This window comes from Emydura macquarii, unplaced genomic scaffold (assembly GCF_026122565.2).
Source record: "Emydura macquarii macquarii isolate MOO-44397 ecotype Brisbane River unplaced genomic scaffold, CSIRO-AGI_Emac_v2 contig_3477, whole genome shotgun sequence".
In the NCBI taxonomy this organism is placed as follows: domain Eukaryota; kingdom Metazoa; phylum Chordata; order Testudines; family Chelidae; genus Emydura; species Emydura macquarii.
In genome coordinates this window covers 8,120,058-8,134,723 of record NW_027133614.1, presented here as the reverse complement: position 1 = coordinate 8,134,723, position 14,666 = coordinate 8,120,058, and the positions used below count along the sequence as shown (strand labels likewise).

Genomic DNA, 14,666 nt, shown 5'->3' with positions numbered 1-14,666 from the left:
ATGAGACAAGCAGCAGCATATTGTCAGCCTGACAACATGTATAAAGACGTGACTATCAAAGATGCAGTCAGAGACATATAGAACAGCAGGAGATTTCCACAGATCTCTAAGTAAGTTCTGAACTCCCCGCTCCCCCCCCCCCCACCCCCGATTCTCCAGCTGGGCTTAGCTACAGAAGGATATCTAAAAACTCATCCACACAAATGCTTATGTAAAGTCAGTTAAATCTGGGGTGCACGTCAAAAGGATCATCTGGCTACTCAATCCCAAAATGGTCAGACCAGCTCTCCGTACAGTGGTGTTATTGTAGACAAGAATTAGTTTTGTATGGGAGAAAAGAGATGGCAACACACACAAAGTCAGGGCTGCTGGTTACAATGGTCAGTCGTGGCTGGGGCTTTGTTAGCTATGGCTCACTGAGGCAGCTGTAGGTGTGTTTTGGCTGTGGCCACAGAAGCTATTGCACTGTGAATTCCCCTCCTGCTCCCTTAATCAGCGCAAACCCCCCCACTGGCTGCTCTAACAAGGGCATGAAGAGGAAAGAAGGTAGGGTTAAAATTCTGCACTGAACACAAGCTCTGAAGACATGGCAGCCTGCCTCTGATACTTGTCTGTCCAGACCCAGCAATGAGAGGAAGCCTGGAGTTCTGCTCCCCAAGTCTAACTCCAGCACGCACATAAATCCACTACTCAAAACCAGTTAGGATTGAACTGCTGCTCCCAACTCCCTACATCAGAAAAGGGAGACAATTCCTCCACTTGCAAGGAAGACTGCCATCTGTGAGCTGAGACCTGGCCACCTCTGAAACAGAAATGGATTCAGCCTCCAACTGACTATCCAGCCCAACTCTATGGTGTACTTTCTCCTTGCCTAACCCCTCCTTCCCCCCACCACCATAGTCAAAGGTTATCTGTCCCCCACCCTGGCAGTAAAGGCCACAGGATACATGCCTGACACATTCACTACTGCCATAAGGAACACCTGTCAGGTAGGAGAAGCACCTAGAAGAGCATCTGAAATGCTGAGGAAGGGAAATAGAGAGATACTGGGCTAGGAATGGAAGCGTGTGGGAGGAGTGATGGATTGTTTGATGGGGTGGGAAGGGAAAGGTATCTATTAAAGCATACTGTGTGTATCACCTGTGAAATCAATTCTAGCAAGCCCTGTGTTACAATTGTGTCAGCATATCACTAGTTGCCTTCATGCCTTAGTTTCCTTGCCCTTCACCCTATACTGCATCTTGGAGTGATTGAACAACTCATTAACCACTTCTGAAACCCAGGAGGTAAAACTGAATATGCTGAGACCAGGGAGGAATTTACCTAAGTAGTAGTCTGGGTGAAAATCATTTCATCTGCATTTACAGGGAAACTAAGTTCAATTTTCATTTTCAGCCCTAGGTCAGACACGCCAGTCAATCAACACGTGAAGGATTTTTAAGCAAAGATTGAGAGTTTCTCAGCTGGCAAGTAAGTAAAAATGTCATGTGTCCGGACCAGGTTTTTGGTTTTGCATGCAGACACACAATAGAATTTTTCCTAGCCTGCTCAAATAAGTTATATTACCAGTCATTAATAAAATGCAGAACTGTAAAATGTTTGTGCTGAGGTTTCCAACAGTGTGAAAATACAGGTTCCCAAGACCAAGATTAATATTTGTCTCTCTCTTTAGTCCAACCTCTATATTAAAAGTAAACATCCACAAATGAGGATCTCACTGTTGTACGTGAGCTCGTTCTGGAACGCAAGATTACAATGGTGTGACAGAAAAAAGATGGAGTTGAAAAGTCAGTACTGCAAACAGCTGACCTTCAAAGCTAGCACTTCTGAAAGATAGAAGCAACATTAAGCTCTCACTTTTCATATCTATCCACACTGGTCTCTGAAAATCCCTCTAGCTTCTGCTCCAAATTTAGTTTAAATATCAAATTGTGCACTTTTCAATTACTAAAATTCCCCCATTTTGGGGCACAAACTAATAATGGCTTCTTTATGGAAATCTTTGGGTAACTTGAAAAGTGCTTTAAAGATCCAGTGACTACATGGAAATACCCTGGTATTTAAAGACAACCCAAACATTTGTGGTTTCTCTTTGTCTGGTTACATTTGTTAGCTGTGCGGAAGCTATTTGTTGCTTCCGAGGACATCTGTACCTGCTATTTATTCATCATGTTATACTGACAAACTTGTTTGCAAATAAAAGTTAATCAGAATTTCCCATTTATTCTTTTAAAAACCCTTCAGTGACCAAAATATCAAGCAAAGGGAAAAAAGACTGAAGGGAAGAGAGAAGTGTGGGAAAACAGGACAGCAGCTGATAGGGAGCAAGGAAAATGTGATAAAAGTCAGGCAAATAAAATTAATCATTTTCTTTTAAATCAGACTTTTATTTTCAGAGCGCCCCACAGGCTAAGTAGTCCACCTTCACTTCCAGAATAATCCATTTGTTTTTAAATGACCTGGGGAAGTGCACACGCTGCCCAACTGGTGCCAACTCAAGTGCCACTTCTACAAGATACAAGAGTGCCTGCAGAAAGCTCACTGCAGAATGGAAGTCTCTGGTGGCAAGTAAGACGTCGGTCAAACTAGAGCCCCACAATTCGACCTTAACCCATTGTGACCCGACCACAAGTGTTGGGTCCAGGTCAGGTCACTTGAGAAGACAACCCAGACCCTCCCTGGCTTGGATCAGTTCAGTTCTCCTCCTCCTCGCCTATGGGATTGGCACTGCAGCAGTGGTGTGCCCTGCTTCTGCCGGCCGCCTCCACGTCACTGCTCTGCCTCAGCTGCAGGATGTGTGCCGATGAGATGCAGCACCTCTCAATCCGCCACATTCACAGTGCATCGGGGGCGGCAGACAGCAGGGCAGATTGTCACCAGCACATACAACCCTGCCATTCCAAACGCATGGGCAGGAAATGGTTGCTGACTCAGGCTTGGAGGGGTAGAGGAGAGATTTGGATCAGAAAACAACTCTACCCTCTTTGATTCAGGTCCAAGCAGACCTCTAGGTCAAATTATATTACATGCAGATTTTGTCTGTATTGTGGCTTGTTAGCTACTTGGTAGCTGGACAACACTTCAAGCATCATTCTAATGTGTGAGGTACCCACATTTAAGCAATTGTTTTAGTTGGGTTTTTAGGATAGAAGTAGGCCAAGGCACTGACAACTAAGTTCTACTGAGTCTGTGGTTAGGTTAGTGTGGATGAGGTTTATTACGACATCACAGTAATACATTTTAAGATTGTGTCAGATGTTTAAAGAATGTGAAACAATGAGAGGCTGAATTAAATTTTGTAGAAGTCTAAATACAACAACCACACACTAACGTTCACAAAAAGCTTCTCTTTGAATCAAGTGTTACTTCCTAAGGTTCCAGTTAGAGGTTTCAGCAGTAAGATAGCCTACTACAGTCTGGGCAGAAAATATAGATAGATATTTCCACTAAATAGGCGTGGATTATGTTTTGCTGAACAGATTTCACACCTCATTTGTTCTGCATTATTATACTTTATTCCACTAGTCTTTTTATATTAAAAAGGTATTACATGAAAAAGACATTTGAAATTTTTACGTGAAACAGAATAAAGACTAATTCAGGAGTTTGAAACAGCCATAAACATTACAATATGTCAAAGAAAGACAATGATTAAAACTGCAGAAAAGTGTGCTTCATTTGCTTCATTACTATTTTTTCCTATAGACAAATTTATTGAAAACAGACTACCTTTAAGGTTCTCATGAGGCTGGTCTACACAAGGAAGCTATTGTGAAATAAGCAAGGGTGTGAATTTAAAATGCAATAGCTATTCTGTGCTAGCTCCCTGTTTCGACACAATTATTCTGCACTAAGCGTGCTTTTGTGCAGTTTATGTTAATCCACTTTGGAAGTGGATTAATCTAAACTGCACAATGGTACTCAATGTGGAGTAACCATTCACATGGAGAGCTCTTCCACAATAGCTATTTAGGCTATTTCCCCAGTGTAGACAAGCTCTTATTAGAAATGCTGCTCCTGTGTGATTTATTTATTTATTTAGGACCAAATTCCAAAACACTTATTCAGACAGTACTTTACTTCACAAGTAGTTCCAAGGAATTCAATGGGACTATTTGTAGAGTAAAGTTGAATAGTACTCTACGTGAGTAAGGGCATAGGAATCTGGCTCTTAATTGCAGGTAAAATACATACTGGGGGTGTTTTTATCCAGAAAAACAAGAAACTTACATTCAAAATATGTATGCTGATCTCCATTACAAATACTAATGCAGATCCAAGTAAATTCCCGTAAGAATGAAATGGGGATTTGGATGATAAAATGAAACTACCATGAGAATTGCAAAGTTGTTGTGGCAGTGTTGGTCCCATGATATTACAGAGACAAGGAGGGTGAAGTAACCTCACATTCATACTGTTAGACAGTCATCCTTTTTAAACTACAAATGTATTCAGTCTGAACAAGCTAGTAACAAGGATACTAGTTTATAATTTAACTGGGCATGCCTCACCCTTATTGATTGTTTCAGATATCAAGTTCACTGCAACAACTGAATTTCAGGGGCACAGAACAATTCTGCCACCTAGTGCTCATACATAAAATTGCTTTTACTCTCAAAGAACAAAATGTTTTTTCTTTAAATTTCCAAGCTTCATCCCACAACCTTAAAGAGGTCTTATTAAAGTGCTACAGCAACAGCAAAGCCTACTCAGCTACAGCTATACAGAATCTTGCAACAATACCCTTATATAAAAAAGTACAGAATATTAAATTTCTAACGTTATTATATACTGTTCTGGGGATGATGGGAGACTATTCTACTCATGTGTAGTTGTAGCTGTGTCAGTTCCAGCATGAGAAAAACAAGGTAGGTGAGGTAATATCTTTTAGTGGACCGATTTCGGTTGGTGAGAGAGACAAACTTTCAAACAAGAGCTCCGTGTGGCTCGAAAATGTCTCTCTCCCACCAACAGAAGTTGGTCCACTAAAAGATGTTGCCTCATCCACCTTGTCTCTCCAGTCTTTCCTCTGGGCATTCTACTGCCCTACGATGAAATTCACCCAGGCATAGACAGTTGGTGTGAGGCCTTCTATGCCACTTAAGTAGGGTTGTTTAGTGCCACAGCCCACTCTCCAGAGTGAGAGATATGGCACTTGTGACCGATACGGAAACTTCCTGAAATATCTTTGGGATATCTTACAATATTCATTGAGTGCCAGGAGTTGCATGTAATTCCATGGTGGAGGATAACCACAGCCATCCAGGAAGTAAGAACAGTGGATGGCAATAAGGTAAATTCACTCAGGTTGTACCCTTCAGAGAGGCATCACCTACTAGGGAGGCTTGCATATACTAGTTTAAAGTGGATTCTCCGGAGTCCAACAGACAAAGAAGGATAAATAGTCTGAGTTTAGTCTGAGCCTTCCTTTCTGATCCAGCAAACGGACAGCTCCTTCTGTCCAGCAGGAGGGCCCCAATCCTTAGGGAAGGGCTGGAAAGACTGACACTTACTAGAGGCCTTGTGGAGATGGGGGTGATCTCTGGTAAGTTTGTTATCCAGTGTGTAGGTTCTTTTGCTGTTTTTAAAAGGTTTTCTGTGTAATGCTTCTATCCCAAGAATAAATGTGCTTGCTTAGAAAAAGCTGAGTGGTAACTTAAAATCACAAGCAGTTACATTGTTCATAGCCTTTGAAGAGAAAGCAGAGATGCTGGCCTGTTCAGGCAGCGTGTCTTGATAGGGATATCATAGTATAGGCAGTGAACTGTGCCTAGAAATACCCCAGTCAGGAGGAAGAGAGAGATGCCAGCTGGGGAGCTGGAAGCCTGAGAACTGGTGCCCTTGCTGGACTACAGAGATGAAATACAGGTACAGTTGTCCTGAACTGTGAAAGCACCACCCCCAAAGAGCCCAACAAAGAAGGGATTCAGGGGCATGTCAAGAAATGGGCCATGAAATCCACAAAGACAGTAGCTGGGAACTCTCAGCATAAGCATCATAAAAAGAGATCTAGCAACTATTCCAACTTGCTGGTTGAAGTAGGCAGCATGGAAGTACTCTGGTGTAGTCCTTCCCATAGACTGGGTAGGATAGGAAAAGAATGGGGCTAGCTAATGTTCCCTCACTTCCGTGGGTAGGACTCAATCTCATCAGAAATCTCAGAAAAATTAACTTTGAAACATCCCATACTTTAGATTGTGGAAAAATATTCAGCAATAAAACATGATTAAAGGCTCTCACTTTAGTTAATGTTGGAGTTTATTGCTTAAACTGAAGTACATTGGAAATGGCTTCTAGAGGAAAAAAATAAACGTGGAAAACCTCACGAAGTTCTCAAAACACCCTACTACCACGAGAATGGAGGCTTACTTCAAAGGAGAGCATAAATACACAAGCATAATTATAGGGCATTTGTTCGATTTCAATTTGGAGATTTCTTCCTCACACAACTCTCACATGTTCAACCCAACACTGAGTTACCACACTGCTTAGTATCTGAGAAATATTTCTGGGCATGCTGTGAGAAAAGGTTTTTAAGCTGGGTACATCAAAAAATCACTGCGATGGAAAGACTCCCTGCCAATATTCCTGTGAACTTTGCAGCTCTTCCTTCCAGCTCCAGCACAGACTAGTTTATTTTTTTATAAAGGAAGAAAAAGTGCCACTAACCCTCTCATAGTACATACTAAACAAAGGAAATGCTCTTTGCTTACAGACAGGCCATCAAAATCTGCTGTAGGAAAAATTCAAATACTCAACTTGCAGGTTATTTGGGACTGGGGGCAGAAAACAGGGTGAAAGGAAGGAATCGATTAAGGAATAATTGTTTCAGCACAAGGTAAGGGTTTCGTTGTCTATTTAGCCCTTTGTTTTACAAAATGTAGTTCAGATACTTGAAATTAAGTTTCCCTTCTTGTCTGGTGCATCTTTGGAGCAGGAAAGCAACACTCCTGATTCTCAATATTTTTATTCCACAGCTGTTCTATTTAAAGCTCCAATCTATTATCTTTGACAGAGTATATATCCACTTTGGTAAAAAAAAAAAAAAAAAAAAATTGTAGTTGAAGAACTTACAAGAGGCATCTCTTATCTCATTAATTTTTTTCCTAAGATTTGTAGCTTTAAAAAAGGTAAATATCTTTTTTGGTATATCTGAACCAGTCACTATTTCAGTTCAAATTGCTTGAAATTATAACACAACATCTGACAAGATAAGTCACACCTTCTCTCTAGAAACTGATTTAGTTGTTAATAAAGTGACTACAGTGGCAAGACCTTATACCACCTAATCTGGTGAATGTCGATATTTCTGACTCCATTTAACTGCATATAAAACAAATCACTTTGTAAATGAAACTGCTATTTACTATCACTGAAGTAGAAGCGTGAACTACAGTAGCAAGACTTGTCCAAATTAAAGGGAAGGTTGATCTCCAATCTAATTAGAAATAAGTGTAAATATTTCACTTCTGTTGAAAATATTTTTAACTACTCTTTTAAGTAACACCTAGATTTACACTGGGGAAAAAAGTGATTTTCCTCTATACTTCTATTTATTTTGTGCATTTGACAGTACATTGCATACGATCAGTTTCTACTTTGTCTTGGTCTTTCACACAAAGATGAGCAAAATGCCTTAAAATAGGAAATTGTGGCTGTAAAAATACCTCAAACACTTGTAAAGGGATTGAGAAGCAAATGTAATGTTGGAAACGACTTACTCTGTCTTTTAATAGTTCACTACAGATCAAACTGGCAGTGTCCCTTTAAGACAAGTCAACTGTGTTCCAAGTTAGATGCTTTAACTCAAACCTCAAGGTATGCAGCACTGCTAAATTACTTCTAAACAATTTATCTTCCAAAGCAGTTCTCAAAGTGAGCTGCTTTTAAGAAAAAATAAACTAAATAACTGATATCACAAAGTGTGGTTTGGCTCTGAAAAGTGATTTTACAAAAATGGCACCTGTTTACTCAATACATCTGTTCCTTTGTGTATTAAGTCATATCTGCCAACTTCTAATACAGATTTAACTGAACTTATATATACTGAACTGCTCAATATTCAGAATCCAGACAGAATGGTCAGTTAGGATTTTTTTTAAGCTTGTGGACTGAACATATCTGAGTCCCAAACTGTGGACACACTATAAACATGGAAGGCCATACTACCATTTTTACACCACCACTTTTCCGAGCCCAAGCACACTAACAAATTTAGCAATTTTTTGCTGTGAAAGCAAAATGTGGTTACTTTCATTTCATATTCAGTTGGTGAAGCCAAATAACTTTGTCTTTAGTTTATTATTTCTCACACTTGCATAGAACACCTTGAACTACTGGTAGAACAAGGGACCAAGGTCCCAACCCAGCACAGAGAACTGTGCAAGTAGGGTTTTGTGAAGAGATCCATTTCTCTGCCCTTCCACTTTACCTCACTGCACTCTATGCCCCAGCAGAGGTCCTAAGATTTGATCACTCTCTATCACTGCCCTCAGTAACCCACTGCTCTCCCCTGGTTCCTGTGGGTAGACTGGAAGTGAAGAATTTCTTCCATGCTCATTCTCTTCCTCACACTGGCTGCAATGGTCCCATCGAGAAGAACAAGCTTAGTGACAACCCACATGCCTCATCCTTTATCTTTCCCCCACCTTTGTGGAGAGGCCTGTTCTAGAATCTGCCCAACTCCATTATTCCCTGATTCCCTCCCATAGCAGAGCTTCTGAGGTGGGATTCCCACGTCCTCCCCTAACTCCACTGCATCTGGTTCCTGTGGAAGTCCCATAGTAAGGATGGCAATGCCCCCTCTTGCTCAGTGCCACAATCTGGGGGAGGGAAAAAGCCACCGAGGCTTCTGCAGTTCCTACATGTTTTCTGAGACAATTGCTAAAATCCTGAATATTCATACCTTAATTTTATTTAGTAAGTGAGATTGTTACTAACCCCAGCCAGACTCAAACAGCAGCAGGAACATGATTAGCTCTAGCAATATTCTTTCAGCAAGACAGTGTTTAGGTAGGAAAGCCAGAAGAGCAGCTCCATCATTCTAACAATTACAATATATCTTTGTTTATTCCTCTGAGTTTTCCCTCCTTGTAAATCCCACCACCTAGGTCCCAAGACTAAAGAGGTTTTTTGTGTGTGTTATTACTCTCCCTGCCAGTTTAATATCTGTTAGCTAACAAGGGGTTGAACCAGGCAGAAATCTTCTCAGCATGACAATGAGCAGGAACCTTGCCAATTCCAGGGCTCACGCCAGCTTTATTCCAGGATGAGTTAAGATAAGGTCAGCACGAAGCCCAAACTACTTAGCTTCTCTTTGAACTATTCCAGTTTAGACTTTACTAAGTCTAAGCAAATGACAAGGCCCAGTATAAGGAAGATAAAAATAACCTCCTCTCTCAACTAAGCTTTTTCCAGATGTGCCAGTAGCCATCCAGCCTACTGTTTTCCTGCCACTCTGTGTTTTGTTAATCTTACATTTTTTGTATCAAACTATTTATAATTTTTAGTGAAAAAAACCATAGGCACAAAAGTTGGGCAAAAAGGTAGAAATTGATTTAACAATGAAACTCTTTAGCATTTTTTTTTAAACCCTATCTTTATATCCTACAAGTAACATGAGCAAGATGACTAGTTATTTATAAAATATGGTATAAGGATCTTCATGACCAACAGTATCTTCAGTTACTATTTGTAGCTGTCAATACAGAAGGGTTGGCAAAGAAAATTACAAAGATGAAAAGAGAATTAAATGGCTTCTTACCTAGGTGTAATTAATACATGTTGGTAATCATTCTGTTCAATTTTAAAAAAGAGAAGGGATTTTTCCTCGGCTACTCAGTATTGACAATGCATTTAGCCTCTACCTGCTGGTTCAAAAAAGATAAAAGTATTACCTTGCCTGTGCTTTGTAAAATTGTAGTTCTTGTCCTCCACACTCTCTCCCTGCTGACAATATCTCTGGTTACATCTACCTCTGCATCAACAAAACTTCTTTGTTTAAGAGCAGTTATGTCATCATCCAGATCTGTCTTGATTGTGGATCTTTTCTTTGCCATGATTTTCGCTTTGATAGCTGCAATTTTTTCCACAGACATGGCTTCAGACAAGGATCTAAACAAGAACATCAGAGGAGACTGAGTAAAGGCATAAATCAATTATAAGTTGTATATGCTGAACTGCACATGAACAATCAACCTTGATTTCCTCCTGAACTACTAAAGTGTATACCTGTGCCATATAGCATAAGGTGGTCTCCATGTCTCCCTAGATTTACATGAAGGTGTTTACACCATCTCAGCACTATAACTTTGGCAATTGGAGCCATTCCCCAGACAGATGACTTGCCAAGTAATAATAACATCACAAGAAAACTAGTACAAAAGAGACAGAGACAGGCCAATGTCTTGTGAAATGTACAGCCTGGGACTAAATGCTTCCATCTTCCGTATGGACAACACTTATCCCTCGGTTACCCACAAATAAATATAATTCATGTTCCCTTTCTATTCAAACCTTGGCCATTGCTGGGGTTGATAAAAAGAGTGTAGTTTAGTTCCAGCTATAGTAGTGGTTTTATTATGTTGCCACTTGTCCATTAAGAAGTGGACCAACATAACCAGTACATTTCACCCAGACTAAAGAGTCAAGATAGTATTAAACTTTATCACAATGAATCTGTGCTGCATTTGAAAGAATTCTTCTTGATCCAAGATTACCCCATCCTATATTTTTTAAGTTTCATTTTGTTCGCATTTAAATGTAAACACATGTATGCAACCCAGCTACCTGACAGCCCAATTCCACCAATTCAGATACCATCATTCTCAAGGTGAATTGCAGAATAAAATGAAAATTGAGTTAGGCAAAGTAGTCTGTGTCTAAGTCAATTTTCATTTTATTCTGCAGTTCACACTAAAAGGTTTACCTAAGGAACATGTGATTGGGATGCATTCTATTTATGAAAGTAAGGTATCCAGAAGGGGATCTTTTTGTTTGTGTGGTTTTTTTAGTAGCTTAATAGGCATGTGCATACACTTTAATACCTTTAAATATTGTGTCACTTGCATTTTAAAAGGATGTCTTTTGTACTACTAAAAAAACACAAAGCATGTGATACAAAAAATACTGATAAATATTCAGCAACCCTCAGTGCAGCATTGCCTGGTACTCCACAGAACAGAACAGAAGGCAGTCTGTGACGCTGTCAGAGCATCAGGAACACCACGGCCCTCATTGACCTAACTCAGTACAAAGAGCAGGTCACTAAACTTTTTGAAGTTAGACACTGATTAAGAACTCTTTTATTGCAGTTAGCCTTTAACGGCATCTATGCAGGTGGCCGTCTCCTTTGTATCAACAAAAGGTATATTTTATCATGGATTCAGATGTCATTTGTGGATTCTAGACTACCCACTTCACCAGGTTCCAAAAGCTCTTCCAAAGCTAGTCGATAGAGATGAACATTGGAATAGTGACAACTGAGGCCTCCCTATCACACTGTCTGTACAATCTAAACTGCTTTATCAACCTTGAAGTCTTGTTCACTATGGCACTCACCCCAGCATCTGAGCGCCTCACAAACTAATTCATCCACCATATCCCCAGGAGATTGGGAAGCTTTATCCCCATTTTACAGCTAGGAAACTGTGGCACGGAAGAGATGAAGTGATGTGCACAAGGCACCCGAAAGGTCTGCGGCAGAGGCGAGAACTGAATCCAGACCTTCTGAGTCCCAGTGCAGAGTCTTAAAAAGATCACTCGTTTGTCCATTGTAAACAGACAAAGAATATGTTTAGTATACAACTCTGACATTCTCAATTATTGTATTCTTCAGGACAAAGGAACAGACAGAGAAATGACAAACCTTTTTGCTCCACTGGGACTGCTCCAATTAGAGCTCCAGGATTTTTTTAATAGTTGGTTCAAAGTATTTTAGGGAAAAATGGGTATTTTTGTACCTTTTCATAATGCTTGTCTTATGAAGAGTTCCCTACTTCTAGAAATGTTCTGCCTGGCTCTGAAGTTCTGCCTGTTTGCTCTAGAACTGCTTGGGACCCTTTTTTGTTCTTTCATAGTTTAGAGCTGCTAGAAAAAGGAAACCTCCAAAATCTTGGTCTCTTCTCCCATGTCTCTTTAGTTTTTTTACTCCAACCAACTAGGGCCTGACACATTCCACAATGTCAAACTCAAGATGTCCCGAAATATAATATGCTTGCTCCATGCTTTAGCAATCTGTCCTAGGGAACTAGGATGGGCCAAGGACAGAACCTGGAGGCATCCTGGGGTAATAATGAACGGATAGGTCTAAAGAAGGAAAAAGAGACAGGAGGGAAATGATAGGCAGTTATGCCAACTAAACCCACGGCCTTTACATCAGCCAGGCTTTGCCATGGCTCTATTAAGCTTCTCTGCCCAGGTTTAGGAAGACCCAGTCTAAGGCACTGAAAGAATCATCTTTCTCCCTACAGAATTTTGTATAGATACAAAGGACAAGGAAAGGAAACTGCTGAGCTATTTGAATCCTTAAGATGCTGATGATTTCTTGTGCCAATGAAAGTGCACTGTCCTCCAATTGTTCCATTATTCCTCCCTTCTCTGCATGTTTAGCAGAGCTTCACCTACACATATAACTGAAGAGCAGTCCTGTTTAGGGACCCAATAGGAGACCTATCTGCCCCTGAGCTTGTTTCTTGCAAGGTTTTCCTCCTTCTGGAGGCAAAGTGAATATACCCACATTCCTCAACAGCTGGGGAGGGAGGGAAGGGGGGGGGGTTGGGTTTTTTTGGTTTGTTTTTAATGCAGCAGCTTCCTTTCTGGTGCTTCCCATTTTATTAGTATGTCTATATAATACTGTGGCAGAAACGGAAGGAAAAAGGAAATCGCTAGCAACAAAGCAACAGTCTGATCACTTCTAGGTGCTGACTGGTCAGTCACTGCTGCGACGTCCCCCCTCCAAAAGAGGAGTCTGACCTCCACTCACATGAAGCTCTGTCTCTCAGTCTGATGGCTGAGATTCTTCCACAGACTGAGGCAGTTTTTCTGCAGAAATCGAAGGAAATTCAGTGGGGTGGCTGGACATACATTTGACAGCAGTTAAAATAAATGGTCTCCTTTACAGTCCTTAAAACTAGCAACTATCAGTCCAGGAGTGAAGTAAGATTTCTTACCTGATCTGCTCTGTCTGCACAATACCTTCTTTATGCCCCTCCAACCGAGCTGCCAGCCGCTCCTTGTCAAGACGCACACACTCTTCATCCTAGTAGCAATAGCAATGTTTATCTATAAAACAGCTTCAGTACAATCTCTCTCTTTGCTCTGAAAGTGAGTAAGATTAAACCTGAAGCTTCACAGAAATCACCATGGTTAACCTTTTGTGACTAAGGGAATTCTTTGCCAATCCGGTGTGGTTTTGTCACCATGCTGCATACATGATTGCAGAGTGGTGGACTACTAAAAAGTGACTCTTGAAAGAACGGCATTGAGTAGTTAACGTAACTAAAGAAAGCTACTAGTCACATATTGAAAGTCACAGTCAAACAACAATTTAGAGAATGGCAAAACAGTAAAGGCTTTTATGTTGGCTGCCAGAACACATTTCTTGAAACATGTAATTCCATCACCTCACTTTCCCTCCCAAACAAGGATCTAAGTGGTATTTAAGATTTGCACAGATATTTAAGTGATGTATTAGCACGAAGAAAGTCAAATCTGGTTTGTCTTAATGCAGATCCTCTCCAAATGATACTCTCAACATAAATTAAAGTAATTAACTAGTTAAAAAAAAAAAAAAAAGAGCTAGATCCTCCGGTTGGTTGAACTGTGCTGAAAGCAGAAATGCAAGGGGAGGAGATGGCAAAGGTGGGTTTATCTTTTCAGCTCCTTGAACTAGGGCCAACCAAAGTCAGTTTGGCTCACAGAAAAACTTAAAAGTAGCCTCAAGTCTGTTCCAAGTTGCATCCCACTGCCTATAGCTTGAAGGGACCATTTTGGCAGCTACAGATCACTGAAGCACAGTACAGCCATCAGGCAGATGTGGACCCATTGCACAGGGAGAATCCTCAGATAGCTAGTTAAACAGGCTTTATAAACTTTGAGCTGCTAGAACAGCCCAGCGTTTTCTTTAATAACTATTTACAAAGAAATCTGGTTTATTCGGAAGACCACAGCAAATGTAAGAAAACTGCAGTGTCGCTGAAGAGTAGCAGAACCATGGCTTCATAGGATAATGCAATAAAACTGTAGAGCAGTACATCCGACTGCCCCCTAGTGTCTTTGCTGCACAAACCATGCTCCAGTAAAAATTTGACTATTGCAAAGTTGAAGTGTCTGCAAAGACTCTGAGAAGCAAATCCAGAGTGACAGCTGGAAACTGATGTGGCCGCTCCCTGTTTATTTTACAAATAATTGAAAGGCATAAATGCTAATTGGAAAAGGGGCTCCCAGACATTAGCGTGAATTAGCGAGGTTGCACTGTATGCAGCCTATTAGAAGGTGAAGACTGAAGTTAAACAACTGTGACAAATGTTAACATACTGATGTGGGCCTCTGAGCTGAAGACTGTTAGCCAAGAAAGTAAAAATAGAAACACAGTGGAGAAACGTTAACTTTAAGAAACAGGTGCCTCTCTGCTCCCAGTTAATTTAAATATGTCTAATTGGTTTTTC

General features: G+C 40.6%; 1 protein-coding gene across 1 annotated transcript in view; it reads right to left on the bottom strand.

Annotated features, from left to right (window-relative positions):
• Positions 1-14,666, bottom strand: part of CDC73 (cell division cycle 73) — a 142,257-nt gene that overhangs the window by 113,636 nt on the left and 13,955 nt on the right. Inside the window, exons 6-7 of the mRNA XM_067535087.1 lie at positions 13,170-13,258; positions 9,897-10,113 (exon numbers count right to left, since the gene is read on the bottom strand). Coding sequence (XP_067391188.1) covers positions 9,897-10,113; positions 13,170-13,258 — 306 coding nt within the window. The remainder of the gene's footprint in view (positions 1-9,896; positions 10,114-13,169; positions 13,259-14,666) is intronic.